Source organism: Hemiscyllium ocellatum, chromosome 36 (assembly GCF_020745735.1).
Source record: "Hemiscyllium ocellatum isolate sHemOce1 chromosome 36, sHemOce1.pat.X.cur, whole genome shotgun sequence".
In the NCBI taxonomy this organism is placed as follows: domain Eukaryota; kingdom Metazoa; phylum Chordata; class Chondrichthyes; order Orectolobiformes; family Hemiscylliidae; genus Hemiscyllium; species Hemiscyllium ocellatum.
Window position 1 is genome coordinate 18,816,357 of NC_083436.1, and position 18,507 is coordinate 18,834,863.

Consider the following 18,507-nt stretch of genomic DNA (forward strand, 5'->3'; position numbering starts at 1 on the left):
AAAGACTGGAAAAATGTGAACTCTCAGAAAGGAAACGTCTGAGATGTGGTCCTATCGAGATATGTAAGGCCAAAGGTGAAAAAAATCTCAGAATAGGATTTTAAATTAAACTGTGAGAGTGGGACAAGAGAGCATAGGACTAAACAGTTAAAAGATCATTTTAAATGGAAGCAGAAAATACTGGAAAGATTCTGCAGGTCGGTCAAGATTTGTAGCGGGAGAGGCAAGGTTAACATTTGGGTCAATGGTCTTTCATCGGAAATGAGAGAAAGTGAGGACTGCAGATGCTGGAGATTAGAGTCGAAATATGTGGCATTGGAAAAACACAGCCAGTCAGGCAGCATCCGAGGAACAGGAGAGTTGACTTGCTGTGCTTTTCCAGCACCACACTTTTCAATTTTCATCAGAAATGCCTTTTCCTTTGAATTGACTTGCAATCTTGAACAACATTTGTTCAAACAAAGTACAAAAAGTATCGAAAACACCTAATAAAATGTTGCTTCAAATATGTTGCCTGTGAAATTTAATTACTGATGAATTTATTAGATTAAAATGAAATTTACAGGAAATCTTATAGAATTATTTTGCTTACTTTATTTCTCAGACTCTGACATTTTCCTTTTTTAATCTAATCTATGTAATGCTTCATCTTGCTCCCATGTGTTTTATTGTATGTCCTAACATTATTTTGAAGGGATCTATGTAGTCCTGATCCCAGAGATGATCTGTCTCATAGTTTAAGATTCACATAATCCTGATCCAACAGGAAATCCGTCCCATGTTTTAACTGATTTAATGTAAAGAACGTGTTCTGTGTTTTCGTCCGAATCCTGAGTTCGTTTATTGCTGAACCCAAGTCCTGACCTTGCTAAACCTCTACTTCATATTTTATTAGCGTTCCTGGAAAGTCCACTTAAATCCACCTAGATTACTGATTTATCCACTACAGGTACTAGTTTGATAAAAATCAGAGTTTCCTTTCTTCAGCTCCCTCCTCCCTCCCATCACCCGGTCCCCCCTCCCCACCCCATTTAAACTACAAGCAAAAGCAGTCTGAGTGTTTTAAAAGACTGCATGAGTGTGATTATCAAGAGGGAACAGGATAGAGAAAGAAGCTTTTGTTATGGGGAGCAGCTTCATTATCATGAGAACAACGAGGCTGCTGAGATACCAAGACTGGCTTCACACGACCTGAATGTTTACAGTGGCAAAGCACTGGTATGCAAGTGATATGAAAACCAATTGTGAAGAGGTAAGGTTTCCGTTAAGTTCAGTTGGTTTAAACCACCAACTTTACTGGTGCTCCATCAAAAGGGAAGCTCTCATATTGTATTGTGAACACTACATTAGCATCTACACTCTCCTGGTGTCTTAGTCCAAGGCATGCTTGCAGAATACTCGTATGTAATTGACAATGTTTTATATTGTGTGGCTATTGCAAGTGGGGGAGTCTGGGCTTTGTAATTAAACTCACTGATATGTTACAGTTCAACTTACTGTCAACCAGAGCAAATTTGTAACAAATCTTCATATGTAAATCTGTTGGTCGTGCTTATTTCTGGAACTCCTTTATTAAAGCTGAAGTGATACAGAAAAGTGCGTTTGTCAGTTGAGGTTTGATTCTAGAATAAACCGAGAAATCGGGAGAGAAGGTTCCATAATACACTGAGGCTAAAGGTGTGATACAGTACTAAACAAGTCTCTAATCCTGATCGTGCAGCTAATCCAGCCCATATTTTTGACTTGTTCTTTTAACTACTTTGGTGTCATGTTTCTCCCAATTTCGAGGATTAATCCATGTGTTGCTTCTAAAGCTGGATTCAATCATGTAGACACTCCTATGTTTTATTGCTGACACGGATCCAATCTGTGATATTGGTCTCAGTTCAATAGTTGCTTCGTCTACACCATGTTTTAGCCATGTCTTGGAGCAGATATCTTCATCATCCCATTGCTCGCTCTCTTCAGTGCGTTTATCCTAATCCAATAAATATTCCATCACATGTTTTAATTGTGATCTAAATCTGCCCAGTGTTTTAGATCTGTGTCTGTACGTGCGGTCTGCAGTATGTTACCTTGTGTCTTGTAGTCCACCTAGTCTAAATCCTTTCTCGTATTTTCTGTTTTGGCTTAGTGTCTAGTCTTTTATTGTCAATGCAGCCATGTTTAAGCCTAGGTTACACAAATCTTGGGTCTAGTGTGCAATGGGGAAATCAGAAGACAACTTTCTTTTGGTTTTTAAAGTTTTTAAATTAGTTGAATTATTTCAGGCCTTGATCACTGTGAATGTAATCAAATTTTTTTTATTCTCAACATGTCCTGTGTGCTTTGCTTTAGTCAGGATAATGTGAATAGCTAGCAACAATAACTTGTATCTATGTGGAAGCATTTACTCAATAAAATATCCCAAGCAACTTCACAGGAGCACTGTAAAACAGCTGAAAATGTGTTGCTGGAAAAAGTGCAGCAGGTCAGGCAGTATCCAAAGAGCAGGAGAATCGACGTTTCGGGCATGAGCCCTTCTTGAGCAATGAGGAAAGTCTTTGGAATGAGCTTATTCCCGAAGAAGGGCTCGTGCCCGAAACATCGACTCTCCTGCTCTTTGGATGCTGCTTGACCTGCTGCGCTTTTCCAGCAACACATTTTTTTAGCTCTGATCTCCAGCATCTGCAGTCCTCACTTTCTCCACTGTAAAACAAACAATGACACTGAACCACAAGGGATTATACTAGTTCAAGAAGCCTCAAAGCCTTATCAGAGAGGTAGTTCCTTAAAGGAGAAAAATGTAAGAGAGGTTTAGAGAGGAAATTCTGTTGTTTGGGTGCTAGGCAGCTTATTTACATCATTGGAGATGTAAATAAGGCCAGAATTAGGGTGACAAAGATACATCGGAGAGATTTTGGGCTGGAGGAGATTACAGACACAAGAGTTTCAGTGACAGCATCTGACATAGAACAAGCCCATTAAATGATTTCAAAGCAAAGATGAACACTTCTACAATGAGGCATTGCCTAATCAGGAATGCTGGGTGAATGGGATTTAATGTACTTAAGGATATGGGCAGTTCTGTGTTGGATGCTGTTATGGTTACAAAGGGTAGCAAGTGGGAGGTGGCATAGAGTGATATTGCATCGGTTGAAGCAGGTAATCCTAGCGATGTAAATGCTAGCTTACTTTGGGGTCAAGCTTACTTTGGAGTCAGAGGCAGTTGACTGGGAGAGGGAATGGATTTGATAGCCAGGGAATATAGTTAGTACTGAGGATCAAAGGCAATAGCTTTGTTCTTTCCAATTTTTAACTAGAGGATGTTTCTGCTCATTTCAATGCAGAATGCCTAATGAACGGTCTAATCATTTAGTAATAGTGATGTCATGTGCATACATGTCAAAACTAACACTGCACCCTTAGTGTTGTTGCTGAGGGCTGACATGTAAATAAGAACTAAGACAAGGATAGATTCTCAAGGAATACTTGAGGCGACTGAGTGTGAAACATGAAGAGACACCCTTTATAACTAATTCTATGATTAGAGAGCTAAGAATGAAACTAAGGAATGGAGCACCAAATTGCACAACAATAGAGAAATGTTGGAGGAGGATGGTGTGGTCGAGTGTTAAAGGCTGCTGCCAAATTGGCAAATAGGATTAAGGAGAATCCAAAGGAATCCTACAAATATATTAAGGACAAAATGATATCTAGGGAGAGAATAGAACCAATTAAAGATCAGTAAGGCTGCTTACGTGTGGAACTGCGGGAGATGGAGGAGATACAAAATGAGTATTTTGCATCAGTGTTTGCTGTGGAGAAGGGTATTGAAGATAGAGAACATGGCGGGGAAATAAATAGTAACATTTTGAGAAATGGCTGTATTACAGAAGAGGAGGTGTTGGATAGTTTAAAATGCATGAAGATGGAAAAATCCCTGGAACTTTGTCAGGTGTACTCTAGAACTCTGACAGAAGCTAAGGAAGTGATTGCTGGACCCTTTGCTGAGATATTTGTATCATCGATAGTCACAGGTGAGGTGTCAGAAGACTGGAGGTTGGCTAATGTGGTGTCAGTACTTAGGAAAAGTGAGAAGGAAAGATCAGGGAACTATAGACCGGTAAGCCTGACATCAGTAGTGGGCAAGTTGTTGGAGGGAATCCTGAGGGGCAGATTTACATATGTTTGGAAAAGCAAGGACTAATTCAGGATAGGCTTTGTATGTGGGAAATCATGACTGACTAACCTGATTGAGCTTTTTGAAGAGTAATGAAGTGGACTGATGTGGGCAGAGGAGTGGACATGATCTGTATGGGCTTCAGTAAGGCATTCACAAGGTTCCCCATGGGAGACTGATCAGCAATACAGGGAGAACTAGCCATTTAGTTATAGAACTGGCTCAAAGGTAGAAGACAGAAGGTGGTGGTGGAGGGCTGCTTTTCAGACTGGCGGCCTGTGACCAGCAGAGTGCCGCAAGGATCAGTACTGGGTCAACAGTTTTTCATCATTTATACAAATGATTTGCATGTGAACATAGGAGATATGGTTAATATCTTTGCAGATGACACCAAAATTGGACAGCGAAGAAGATTATCTGAGAGTACAATAGGTTCTTGATCAGATGGTCCAGTGGACTGAGGAGTGGCAGATGGACTTTAATTTAGATAAATGTGAGGTGCTGTATTTTGGAAAAGCAAATCAGAGCAGGACTTACACACTTAATGGTAAGGTCTTGGGGAATGTTGCTGAATAAAGAGACCTTGGAGTGCAGGTTCATAGTTCCTTGAAAGTGGATTCGTAGGTAGTTAGGTTAGTGAAGAAGGTGTTTGGTTTGCTTATCTTTATTGTGCATTGAGTATAGGAGTAGGGAGGTCATGCTGTGGCTATACAGGACATTGGTTGGGCCACTACTGGAATACAGTCACTTCTTCTCTAACACAATGGTTGCATTCTTATGCAACCCCGTGTTATAGAAAAATTGCGCTTTAGAAACCATGCTTAAAGTGTTGGTGCTATAACCGTATTTCAGACAACACGCGTTTTAAAAGTTCACATTTTAGAAACAGCGTCCCCAATTTAGCAATTGCGTTACAGCGAACTCACGTTGACAAAATGCACAGTTTAACAGAACAGGCTGTACTGCTTACAATTCTAGTCTCCCTGCAATAACAAGGATATTGTGAAACTTGAAAGCGTTCAGAAAAGATTTACAAGGGATATTGCCAGCTTTGGAGGGGTTGAGCTGTAGGGAGATGCTGAATAGGCTGGGGCTATTTTCCCTGGAGCATCGGAGGTTGAGGGGTGACTTTAGAAAAGTTTATAAAATCATGAGGGGCACGAATAGGGTAAAGAACCAAGGTCTTTTCCCAAGTATTGTGGAGTCCATGTTAAAGGGCGTCGATTTAAGGTGACAGGGGTAAGATTTAAAAAGGATCTAAGGGATAACTTTTTCATGCAGAGGGTGGTACATGTATTGAATGAGCTGCCAGAGGAAGTGGTGGAGGCAGGTACAATTACAACATTTAAAAGGTGTCTGGATTGTTGCATGAATAAGAAGGGTTTGGAGGATTATGGGCCAAATGCTGGCAAATGGGACTAGATTAGGTAAGGAAATCTGGTTGGCATGGATGAGTTGGACCGAGTAGACTGTTTCTGTGCTGTACAACTTCATGAAGCTCTAAATTGAGGAGGGAGAGTTTACTATTGCCACATTCACATGTTTGTGACTTTGGTTAAAAAACATTTTGATACTGTGGCAGGCATGAGCATCTATTTGAAGGGATTTAAACGTGTACAAACACTTGGGAGGAACAGCACACGTAAAGAGTTTGGAGATGGGGCAGTAGTTCGCAATGACAGTGGGATCCAGGGTAGTTACCGTTTTAAAGTTTTCCCTTCTGCTTTTGTTCTGAAATTCGTTTAAATCTTACATTTGCAACGCTTTTTTTTCCTCGATCCTTTACATGATTTGCCCTATGCTTTTACCTCAATCTATGCTTTGAGTATTTTTTATTCTGGTTCTGAATGTGCGTATTTATGTATTTTGCTTTTGGAGTTTTTTATGCTGCTCCATTCCACACTTGATCTCAATCCTGTGTTAGAAAATATAACTGTTAATTTTTTTATACTATTTGCATGTGCTGTGCTCTGTGATTTTATTCTTTGATCTCATTCCAGTATTTCCTCTCCTTGTAATAAGTTTGATCTGTTTTTATTGTTCCACACACGTTTCTTTGTGTCTACATTATGTGCTTAATTCACAGTTAGTTTTGGATCCACAATCTTTTAACTCCAAGGCAAGATTGTTCTCAACTGAGCAAGATATTATACCATTTGTTTGGCCCTGAAAGACTAACTATGTTATTCAATCTTGCCTAGCTTTCACCCTATCACACATTTGTCTTTTTTGACCTTATCCAACCATCTGTTGCTCAAAGCCTAACTTTTCCCAGCTCTGATGAAAGATTACAGACCTGAAACATTATCTCTCTTTCTTTCCAAGGGTGCTGCCATAATCTGCTTGAGTATTTCCAGCATTTTCTGCTTTTTGTTTTAGGCATGTATAAAATAAGTAGCTCACAATTGCATTCCTCCTGAAGCAACTCAAGGTGTTTCATGTAGAGTTAATGAATTGGAAACGTAGTGACTATTTGACAATTTTGTTGATACGATCTTATTCCATGTGGTAACCCAATGCAGTTACAATTAATCTATCTAGTGTTCAGGTCCTGTTCTTTTCAAGGTTTTCCCTCAGTTTGGCACCAATTTTGTATCGTTGACTCTGCTCTACATTTTAAAGATAGAACATCAGAAAAAAGATTTGCATACCTTCTTCCAAACTGCTTTTAATCAGAGGACTTTGCTTCCCACCATACAGTCTTTAGTAATGTACGTTTGGAATAAACAATCTAAGTTGATGCCCAATGTGGGTTTTCAACATACAGTTTGCTGATTTACACAAAGAACCTTACCAGGTGAGTCAAACTGACACACTATCAATCCATTGTACTCTTTACTACCTTCTCCCACTCTCCTCTTTGACCTATCACCTCCATCCCCATCCCCACTCACCTATTGTACTCTATGCTACTTTCTCCCCACCCCCACCCCCCTCTCATTTATCTCCCCACTCTGCAGACACCCTGCCTCTATTCCTGATGAAGGGCTTTTGCCTGAAACATCAATTTTCCTGCTCCTCGGATGCTGCCTGACCTGCTGTGCTTTTCCAGCACCACTCTAATCTAAACTCTGGTTTCCAGCATCTGCAGTCCTTGTTTTTACCTACACTATCAATCCAGTTCAATTAGAGATATTCTATCCCAGGTTTTAGTCTTACTCGAACAGAGGTAGTCTGCAGAGCTCCCAGGTAAAGCAGAAATTCCTTAGCATGGAAGAATTCATGTAAATTCTGTTCTGTGTAGTAACGGCTCAATCTTCAAACCTGGGCACAAACACACACACCAAGTTGTGGCTATTTAAAACTGCAAGCAATGCTTTAGGAAAAAGATCAATTAGAGTTGAGAGCAGAGGGTTCTATATGATAATGTTTAAGTTACAGACGTGTAGAGCTGCCATAGTCCATATTATGGTTAAGTTTTCAATAGATATTTAAGATGGTTTTCTTAAAACATCTCGTAAAGAAAGTGTACCGAAACTGAACTAAATCATAATTATTAATCATTGGTTTAGACAATTATATCAGACACTGATACTTTTTTGGATATTCCTGTTTTACTTGGCTGTTATTCTCTCCATGTTCCATGCGTTTGGACATTATAGCTATTTCATTCTAAGAAACCTTTTCCTTTTGCCTGTGTGTGAGTTGTTGTCATTTAAATCATGAACATGTATATAAAGGCTGTGTGGTGCAAATTATGTTGTGTCTCAGGACTAATCAATCTCATCTGTTTGGTTTAGTCTTCAAAGAAACTGCTGGACATCTCCAAGTGAATTTACAGTGAATAAAGAATTTAAAAGGGTTAGTTGTCACTATTATAATGTAGTAAACACTGTAGCCAATCCACACACAGCAAACAGCCACAAACAACTACATGATGATTACCACGACATCTAATGATGATTCAGTGATTAAATATTGATCAGGGCTCCAGGGATAACACCCACTGCTCCTTTTTTCAAAGATGTTTTTCAATGGATGTTTTTCCATCCAGCTAAGAGGGCAGATTGGGCTTCATCTGAAAGAGGTACACTAATTGTACAGCACTCACTAAGTACTGTATTGGAATGGCAGCCTCGAATTTTCTGCAGGTGAATCTGTCACATGAGCTGTGGTCCCATCTCGCTTTTCTGGATTTTTAAAAATAAGCGAGGGATGTGGGCATTTCACAAAAACCAGGAGTTGATGTCCATTCCTAATGCCCTTGAGAAGCTGACATCATGAACCTCTGTAGCCTGCCTGGTAACGGTTTGGCACAATTTGAGTAGCTTGCTGGGCAATTTCAGAGGGCAGTAATTAGTCAGCCACATTGCTGTGGGTCATAAGTCATGTGCAGGCTTGACCAGGTAGGGATGGCTGAATTCAGTTAGTGAACCTGTTCGGTTGTAGTGAGGACTACAGATGCTGGAGATCAGAATCTAGATTAGAGTGGTGCTGGAAAAGCACAGCCGGTCAGGCAGCATCTGAGGAGCAGCAAAATCGACGTTTCGGGCAAAAGCCCTTCATCAGGAATAGAGGCAGAAAGTCTCCAGTGTGATCAGGTTTTCGCACCTCCCGTTTCCTTCCTTTATAAATCATTTTAATGCTCTGCCCTCTAGTTATTGATCCTTTTCACAGGTGGGATCAGTTTCTCCCTATCTAATTTGTCCAGCCCCATCATGAGTTTGAAAACTTCTATAAGATTTGCTCTTAGTCTCTGGGGAACTTAGAGTCGTAGAGGTCTACGGCACAGAAAAAGGCTCTACACTTCAAGTCTGAGCCAGTCAAAACCTATTTGAATCTGTTATTTCCAGTACTTGGCCCGTAGCCTTAATGTGGAGACAGTGAGGTCTGCAGATGCTGGAGATCAGAGTTGTGAGTGTGATGCTAGGAAAGTTCAGCAGGTCAGGCAGTATCTGGGGAGCAGGAATGTGAAGGGCTCCAGCCCGAAACGTTGATTTTCCTGCTCGTCGGATGCTGCCTGACCTGCTGTGCTTTTCCAGCAACACACTCTCAACCATAGTCTTAAGGTGCCTTGAAATTGTCAGTGTACCACAAAGATACTATTTCAACGTGAGGACGGTATCTGTGTCTACCATCCTTACAGACAGCGTTCCAGATTACACACAGATGGTGGTGGGAAAGGATTTTCCTCACGTCCCCACCTCCCCCTTACCATTTTAAATCTATGTCCCGTCGTCATTGATCCCTCCGCCACGGGGAAAAGTTTCTTCCATTCTGCCCTGTCCGTGCCCCTCGTGATTTTGTAAATCCGACTAACTCCCCTGCTCCAAGGAAAACAAGCCCAGTCTGTCCAATCTCTCTTCATAACTGAAACTCTCCAGCCCAGGCAACGTCCTGGTAAATCTCCTCTGCATCTTAAAAGTAAACTCCATGTGCACAGAAAGGGAAAAAAAAAACAAGTTTGAATGCAAAATAGCTTTTATATTTAAAAAGGGGTGGCACAGTGACTCAGTGGTTAGCACTGCTGCCCCAAGCACCAGGAGCTCTGGTTCGATTCCAGCTTCTAGCGACTGTCTGTGTGGAGTTTGCACATTCTCCCCGTGTCTGTGTGGGTTTCTGCTGGGTGCTCCGGTTTCCTCCCACAGTCTAAAGATGTGCAGGTTGGGTAGATTAACCTTGCCAAATTACCTCATTGTGTCTAGGATTATACAGGCTAGGTGGGTTAGCTACAATAAATACAGGGTTATATGGATACACTGGGGGTGAGATGATCTGCAGTGGGTTGGTGCAGACTCAAAGGGCTAAATGGCCTCTGTCTGAGCTGTAGGGTTTCTGTGATTCTATAACAACCTCTCCAGTGCAGTCCCATTCTACCTATAATGTTACTGTGGAGTGTTGCTGAACAGAGCGGCCTAGGGGTGCAAGTTCATAGTTTCTTGAAGATGGAGTCCCATGCACACAGGGTAGTGAAGAAGGCGTTTGGTAAACTTGTCTTTATTGGTCAGTGCATTGAGTACAGGAGTTGGGAGGTCATGTTGCGGCTGTACAGAACATTGGTTTGGCCGCTTTTGGAATACAGTCGCTTCTATAACGCAATGGTTCCATTCTTGTGTAACCCCATGTTATAGAAAAAATCACGCTTTAGAAACAGCACTTCGAGTGTTGGCACTGTAATTGTGTTACAGCCAACATACATTTTAAAAGTTCATGCTTTAGAAATACACATTATAGCAGAACAATCTGTACTGCATGCAGTTCTGGTCTCCCTGCTGTAGAAAGGATGTTGTGAAAATTGAAAGGGTTTGGAAAAGATTTACAAGGATGTCGCCAGGGTTGGAGGGCTTGAGCTATAGGGAGAGGCTGTCTAGACTGGGGCTGCTTTCCCTGGAGCGTCGGAGACTGAGGATGACCTTTTTTATAGAAGTTTATAAAATCATGAGGACCATGGATAGAGTAAATAACTAAGATCTTTTTCCCAGGGTAGGGAGTCCAAAACTAGAGAACGTTGGTTTAAGGTGAGAGGGGAAAGATATAAAAAAGATCTTCGAGGAAGCTTTTTCACACAGAGGGTGGTACTTGTATGGAATGAGCTGCCAGAGGAAGTGGTGGAGGCTGGTACAATTACAACAATTTAAAAGGCATCTGGATGGGTATATGAATAAGAAGGGCCAAGTGCTGGCAAATGGGACTAGATTAATTTAGGATATCTAGTCAGCACTCTATTGAAGGGTCTGATTCCGTGCTTTACATCCCTGTGATGCTATATGAATTCCAGAAGTGCACACAAAACTCTAGCTGTGGCCAAACCAGCGTAACTCCCTTCAACTCCATGCCTTGGCTCATGAAGACAAGTATCCCATATGCCAACTTATCCACTTTATCGACCTGTCTTGCCATTAAGGGACTGGTGAACATGCACACCACGGCCTCACTATTGGATCGGTCCCAGACTGGAACAATCTGTCCTCGTAATTGAAATTTCTCATCCCTAGGACCGTTCTTGTAATTCTCTTCTTTATCTTTTGCAGTGCATTCTCATTCCTCCTATAGTGCGACATCCTGAGTCGAGAGTGTGGTGCTGGAAAAGCATAGCTGGTCAGGCAGCATCCGAGGAGTATAATTCCTGATGAAGGGCTTATGCCCGAAATGTCAATTCTCCTGCTCCTCAGATGCTGCCTGACCTGCTGTGCTTTTCCAGCATCACACTCTCGACTCTGATCTCCAGCATCTGCACTCCTCACTTTCTCCCATCATGTGACACCCAGCACTGTACACAAAACTTTTGGCTGAATTCTAACAATTGTGTGCAAGTTGACCATCACCTCCTTGTTCTTGTGCTCCACCATACCCTTACTAATAAAACACAGTATGTTGTACAGTTTATTGGCTGCTGCAGCTATTTTGCTATCTTCACTGGCCTGTGCACATACATACCCAGGTCCCTTTGCTGCTGGACCCTGTTTAGAATTGTACCCCTTGTGTGATATTGTCCATCAATGTTTTTTCTACTAAAGTGCATCACCTCCTACCTCTCTGCACTGAACTTTATTTGCTGGCTAACTGCACACTTCACCAAGATTTCTACTCTTCTTGACGTTCTACACTGTCCTCCTCAGTAATTACATTGCTTGTAGGTTTTGATTATCCGCAGACCTTGAAATTGCTCCCTACACTCCAAGGTCTAATCATATTAACACACATCAGGAAAAGTAACTGAAATTATATATTAAAAAAGACCTTGATTGTTTGTTAAGTCTCTCATCTGTTAGAATGACCATATTGGTTTCAGTTCTTTCATATGCAAATCGCAAAAATTGTTAAAAGTTCACTTGAGAATGTAACTTTATTTTTAAAAAGTTTTGCGATTTACATATGATAAAAGTGAAACCAACCTGTTCATTCTAAAAGATGAGAGACTTAACAAACAATCGAGGTCTTTTTCAATATATAATTTCAGTTACATCACACTGTAAACTTCTGCTATAAATTCTGTGTCTTGAAACTGTATACTCCACAACCACCTGATAAAGGAGCAGCACTCCGAAAGCTAGTGCTTCCAATTAAACCTGTTGGACTATAACCTGGTGTTGTGTGATTTTTAACTTGCAACATTTTTCCATTTGACTTGAGGTTTGGTGAAATAAGGAGAGGCCAGTTAGGCTGGGACTTATTTCACTGGAGCTTGGGAGATTGTGAGGTGATTTTATAGAGGTTTATGAAATCGTCATTAGGGGCATAGATAAGGTGAATAGCCAATGCTTTTTCCAAGTTTATGGGAATCCAAAACTAGAAGGCATAAATTTAAAATGAGAGGAGAAAGATTTAAAAGGGACCTGAGTGGCAATATTTTCACCCAGAGGGTGGTGCATGTATGGAATGTGTTGCCAGAGGAAGTGGTAAAGGTGGGTATGATTACAACATTTTAAAAGACGTTTTCACAGATACATGGATATCAAAAGTTTAGAGAGAAATGGGCCAAGCATGGGCTTATGGGACTAGTTCTGTTTGGGAAGCTTGGTCAGCTTGAATGAGTTGGACTGAATGGTCTGTTTCTGTGCTGTATGACTCTATGACTACTAACTCAGTTCTAAATAACTGTTTCTAGAAGCTTCCTGACCACTGAAGTTAAACTGACTGCTCTGTAATTGGTGAGCATATCCTTGTGCCCTTTTTTGAACAAGGGCGTGATGTTTGGAACTCTCCATTATTCTCGAGTCTCCAATGTCCCTGCAATTTCCATTTACTCCTTTCAATATGCTTGGATTCACCTCATTCGGTCCCAGTGTCTTGTCAACCTAAAGTAGCAATAGTTTATCCAAAATCTCTTCCTTATCAACTCTAAACCCTTTAGTGATAGAGTTTCTTCCAGTGGCATCATGTCTTGTTATCATCCTTAGTAAAGACAGATACAAAGTATTAATACCATGCCCATGCTTTCTGCCTCCATGTGTAGAACCTCCTTTTAATTCCAGGCACTACTCCTTATTGAACTTCTCCTATTTATATACAACCATAAGACTTTGGGATGCCTCTTTATGTGGTTGCTAGTCTTTTGTCATAATTCTTCTTTGATTTTTGAAAATGCGTTCTCTGTCTCCTCTGAAACTTCTATATTCTTTTTGGTTCTCAATTGCATTTCCTACCTGATGCCCATCATAAGCATACTTTTTCTTCTATCTTAATTTCTATCTTCTTTCTCATGTAGGGAATTCTGGATTTGTATGGGCTTTTTTTCCAATTTGAGGGAAGACACCTTGACTGTGCCTGAACCGTCTTCTTTTTGAAGGTCACCCATTGTACAATTATTGTTTACCTGCCAATCTTTTGTCCCATCCCACTCAGCTCTGTTCTTGTCCAATTACATCTGGCTCTTCAACAATTAATTTTTCTTACTCTGGATTGACCATTGTATCATTCGATGATGGTAGCGAATGACATTGATCACTATCTGGTATGAAGATGTGGGTGTCCTGTACTTTTAAGAGAGTTAAAAGCTAGCAGTGATGGTACCAAGTGTTCTCAATAAAACATAATGTAACATGTGCTCCAGCCACAGGATAGCTGGTTGCCTGGAAATGACAAAACAGATTTAAATTAGGCCAATTAGTTTAAATTATACCGTGAAAAATACACAAATTCCAATCAAGTTTGAATTGAGTATATTGACAATTTTAAAAGCCAATGACACAATCCGATGTTTTGGGGTGTATAAGACTGGGGAAAATTAAACAGTTGGGAGGAGAACTGCCAAGCCAACAACATTTACACACAACCCAGAAAATAGCTCTCCTTAAAAGGTACTTTAATCGATCAGTAATCTGTGAAGCAGAATTCCCAAGAAGAAGAAGAAGACAGGAATTCAGAGAAAGTTGAAAACAGATTGGTTTTGAGATAAGAAGCGTTGTTTTGTAAATCTTAATTCCGAGTTTTATTGGATCAGTATTAGAAAAGGGAAGGTAAAAGGTACGTTAAAAGAAAGACTTGTAAGTAGTAGTTAGTTAATTATTCTCTGTACTTTAAGAAATAGTTAATTTTTACTTTAACTAGTTCTTGGCCTCTCGAATTTTCACACTACTGCACGGGATAAATCTTTTCTGTGTTGCTGGTTTTAAATTAAGCAGGAGAGTTTACCCTGTGTCGTAACACTATCTTCTAAAGTAGTAGTGTTTTTACCACTACTGGATCCACTGGTTCCACCTTATTTCCAAGAACCAGTCCAACAGTGCATCCTTTTGTATGATTTAGATTCCCTACAGTGTGGTTGGATTGAACATGTACTGCTTTAGGAAATTCACCCGAATAGAATCTAGGGACACTTATTCAGCACTGTCTCTTACTGTCCGGCTTTGATGTTGTCTTCTTGCAGCAGTGGAGAATGCGGTTCCTGCCTTTTCGTTGACCTTGGAAACCCATGAGCCTGAACCGAACAAAGCTCGGCTTTTTCCTAATTTATTTTAATGTGTGATTTCTGCTATTGATGTAGGTGCCAGAGTATGGTGACTTAAACATGTCTCACGGAGTTTTTTGGAAAAGTACAAGCGACAGTAAATTTTTTTTCTGTTCTATTATACAACAAGAATCCAGGACATGTTTGGATAATTAAGTTCCCAATTATATTTACGCTATAGTGTTGGCATTTCTGTGTAATTTCTTTGCAGAATTGTTTCCCAATATCCTTCCCACTAGTTGGTTACCTTTTGTATACACTGAGCAAAGTAATTTCACACTTTTTTTGTTCTTCGTTCTAGCCAAAATGATTCAGTGTTTGCACCCTCTGAGATATCCTCTTTCTCCAACTGCAATGTTTCCCTTAACCAATACTGCCACCCCTATTCTCTACCTTCCTTTCTTTATCCTTTCCAAACACTGTCCCAAAACATATTTAACACCCAGTCTTGCTCTTCCTTCAGTCAGCTCCATTATCACTATGTTCTCATATTTCCCACTTTCCCTGTAATTCCCAATCTTATTTATGAAACTGTGCATGCAACCTTACTTTAGACTTCATTACTTCCTCCCTTATTCTACTTCGACCTGTTAACTTTCTATTCTGTATGCCAGTGTGTCTGTCTCTCCAAGTATTTTGTCCTGATATTCTTCTGTTATTCTCTCTCTGTTTCCACACTCCTGTTGACTTAGTTCCCAATAGAACTAGTGAAACACCCCACAAAGAACCTCGTCTCAGCTCTGTTGCACTGGATCAGTCTGCCATCTTCTCTAAACCCAGTCCTACTGTCCATGGAATCTAAAGCTCTCCCTCCTGCACCACAGTAAATCCAGCCCCAGAGCTCAAGTTTGCTGGCAGCATGTCCTGAACATGTGTACACCCAGGACACTGGGAGGGTCATGGCTTACCACGTTATTGGGTGTACATTCCACACAACTGAACTGAGCTGCCATGTCTGAATTTTATTTCCCTAATGTTAACCTAAATCTGGTTTTTCCTGTTTCTACTGACTATTATTCTAAAATGGAATTTGAAAACCATATACCAGTGGAATTCCCAGATATACCCACTCAAGCGAAGTCTCCTTTACCCTGACCTTGTCCTTGCTCAATGCTCAATTCTATTGATGTATCATATATTTGTAAATATCCTTTCCACCTTGTCCTGATTCAAACTTGATACTGTAATGTTGTGTATGTCATTTTCATTGTATCTCATTTTACTTTGTAAATTTGACTACCTTATTATAGATCACTTAATTCGATAGGATATCTTCGCTTTTTTATTGACCGTCGATCCTACAGAACTGACCTTTCCCCTCATTGTCAGATAAAGAAATAAATTTCTGTTATTATATAGTCATAACACAACCTAACATTTTTGTCTTCAACCCGAAGCTTTTCAGGTTTAGTTTTGTATCTTTGTTGTAGTCTGATTACTCTGTGTAATATCCACCCTCTAATACATGCAAAGTTTCATGTTTCTATGATTGATGGAGATTTGTATCATTCATTCTTTCTGGTTTGGGTATGAGATCTGTGGTGCTCTGCACTTTTTTCTTTTTCTTCCCAAGCTCCTCTGTGCTCCCCATTCATCAAGTTAAATTGAGTGTATAGCACAAAAGCAGGCCATTTGGCCTATTTACTAAGGCCTGATAACTAAACTTGGTGATCTCATACTACGCCTGAGAACAACCTAGCTCTCAATGCCGGCAAAACCAAGGAACTCATTACTGACTTTCCACGGGATGTTACTCATGCCCCTCTACACATTAACAGCACAGAGGTGGAACAAGTGGAGAGTGTCAAGCTCCTGGGAGTGATTCCTGATGAAGGGCTTATGCCCGAAACATCGAATTTCCTGCTCCTTGGATGCTGCCTGACCTGCTGTGCTTTAACCAGCAACACATTTTCAGCTGTGATCTCCAGCATCTGCAGACCTCATTTTTTATCCTCGGAGTGGTCATCCACAACAAGCTTTCTTGGACTCTTCATGTGGACGCACTGGTTACAAAGGCCCAATAACATCTCTTCTTCCTCAGGCAGCTGAGGAAATTTGATATGATGGTGAATACCCTTGCCAACGTTTATAGGTGCGCCATCGAGAGCATTCTGTCTGGATGTATCACTGTCTGGTTTGGTAACTGTACCATTCAAGATCGGAGACGGTTACAGAGAGTGGTGAACTCTGCCCAGGCAATCACAAAGGCCAACCTCCCATCTATAGAATTCATCTACCAGGCCTGCTGTCAAGGAAAGGCCGCCAGCATTCTCAAAGATCCATCTCATCCTAGCATTGTTTTTCTACAACCTCTACCATCAGGGAGGAGGTACAGAAGCCTGAACACACACACCAGCCTGGTAAAAACAATGGCTGCAGATGCTGAAAACCAGGTTCTGGATTAGTGGTGCTGGAAGAGCACAGCAGTTCAGGCAGCGTCCGAGGAGCAGTAAAATCGGCGTTTCGGGCATGAAGGGCTTTTGCCCAAAACGCCGATTTTGCTGCTCCTTGGATGCTGCCTGAACTGCTGTGCTCTTCCAGCACCACTAATCCAGAATACACACCAGCCTTTTTCATAACAGTTTCTGCCCTACAGTTGTTAGTTTGTGAGTCCATTCAGTATTCTATTAACATTCTCCTGTACTTGTATTTTTGTTTTTGCCACTGTTTACCTATTATTAAGTTAATTAACTCTGTGATCTGCCCGTATTGCTCGCAAGACAAAGCTTTTCACTGTGCCTTGGTACACGTGACATTCAATTCAATTCAGGCCATTGGGCCCTCTTGATCAATGCCAGTATTTAGGCTCCACACAAGTCTCCCACTTATCGAGCCCCACCACTATATTCCCTTTATCCTTTCTCTTTCACGTCGTCATCCAATTTTCCCTTCAATGTATCCACATTATTTATCTCAACTACATGTTGAGGTAATGAATTCACCATTCTTAACAATCTTTTGAACCGAGATCTACTGCGCTAGAGATAGGGACTATAAGACAATTTGATATAGAAGCAGAATTAGGCCATTCAGTCCCTTGAATCTGCTGTCAGTTATAATTGTGGTGAATAATTGTGGTCTCAACGGAGACCCCTGAGGAACTCTATTAGTCACTGCTGCCATCCTGAAAAAGACCCCTTTATCCCTACTCTGTCTTTTGTCAGTCAGCCTATCCTCTATTCATGCAAGTACCTTATCCCTAACATCGTGGTGTCATGTTATTTAGCAGCCTCCTGTGGGGCATCTTGTTAAAGGCCTTCTGGAAATCCAAATACATCAAGTCCACCAGCTCCCCTTTGTCTAACCTGCTCACTATCTCATCAAAGAATTCCTAACAGATTTGTGAGGCATGAGCTCCCTTTGAGGAAGCCCTGTTTTACAATGCACTTCCAAGTGCACTGCAATCTCATCCCTAATAATGGACTCTAAAATCTTACCAATGACCAAGGTAAGGCTAACTGATTATGGTTTCCTGTCTTTTGCCTCCTTCACTTATTAAACAGGGGTGTTATATTAGTCATTTTTCAGTACTCTGGTAGCATTCTCCCTGGTTCCAGTGATTGCCCATAGATCACCACTAATGCCTCCACAATCTCCTCTGTTATCTCCTTCAGAACCCCGGGATGTTGTCCATCTGGTCTCGGTGATTTAACCACCTTCACACCTTTCAGCTTCCCCAGCATCTTCTCATAGAAGTGTTGGGATGGACATTACACTTAGCTATTCACCTTGACTTGCTTGAAGTTCTGATATGCAGCTGCCATCATCCACTGTGAAGACTGATCCAAAATGCCTGCTCAGTTCCTTTCCCATTACTAATTCTCCAGCCTCATTTTCCATTGGTCCAATATCCCTCTGTTGCCTTTTATAGATCTTAAAAAAAAAAATCCTGCAATCTTCTTTTATATTACTGGCTCCCATTTCATCATCTTACCCCCCATTGCTTTTTAAATTA

The 18,507-nt window shown here is 40.9% G+C and overlaps 1 protein-coding gene across 1 annotated transcript in view; it reads left to right on the top strand.

Moving 5' to 3' along the window:
• The first annotated feature begins 1,065 nt into the window (after window positions 1-1,065).
• maml3 (mastermind-like transcriptional coactivator 3) overlaps window positions 1,066-18,507 on the top strand; it is a 540,993-nt gene continuing 523,551 nt past the window's right edge. The window contains exon 1 of the mRNA XM_060851629.1: window positions 1,066-1,252. Coding sequence (XP_060707612.1) covers window positions 1,196-1,252 — 57 coding nt within the window. The 5' untranslated portion in view covers window positions 1,066-1,195. The remainder of the gene's footprint in view (window positions 1,253-18,507) is intronic.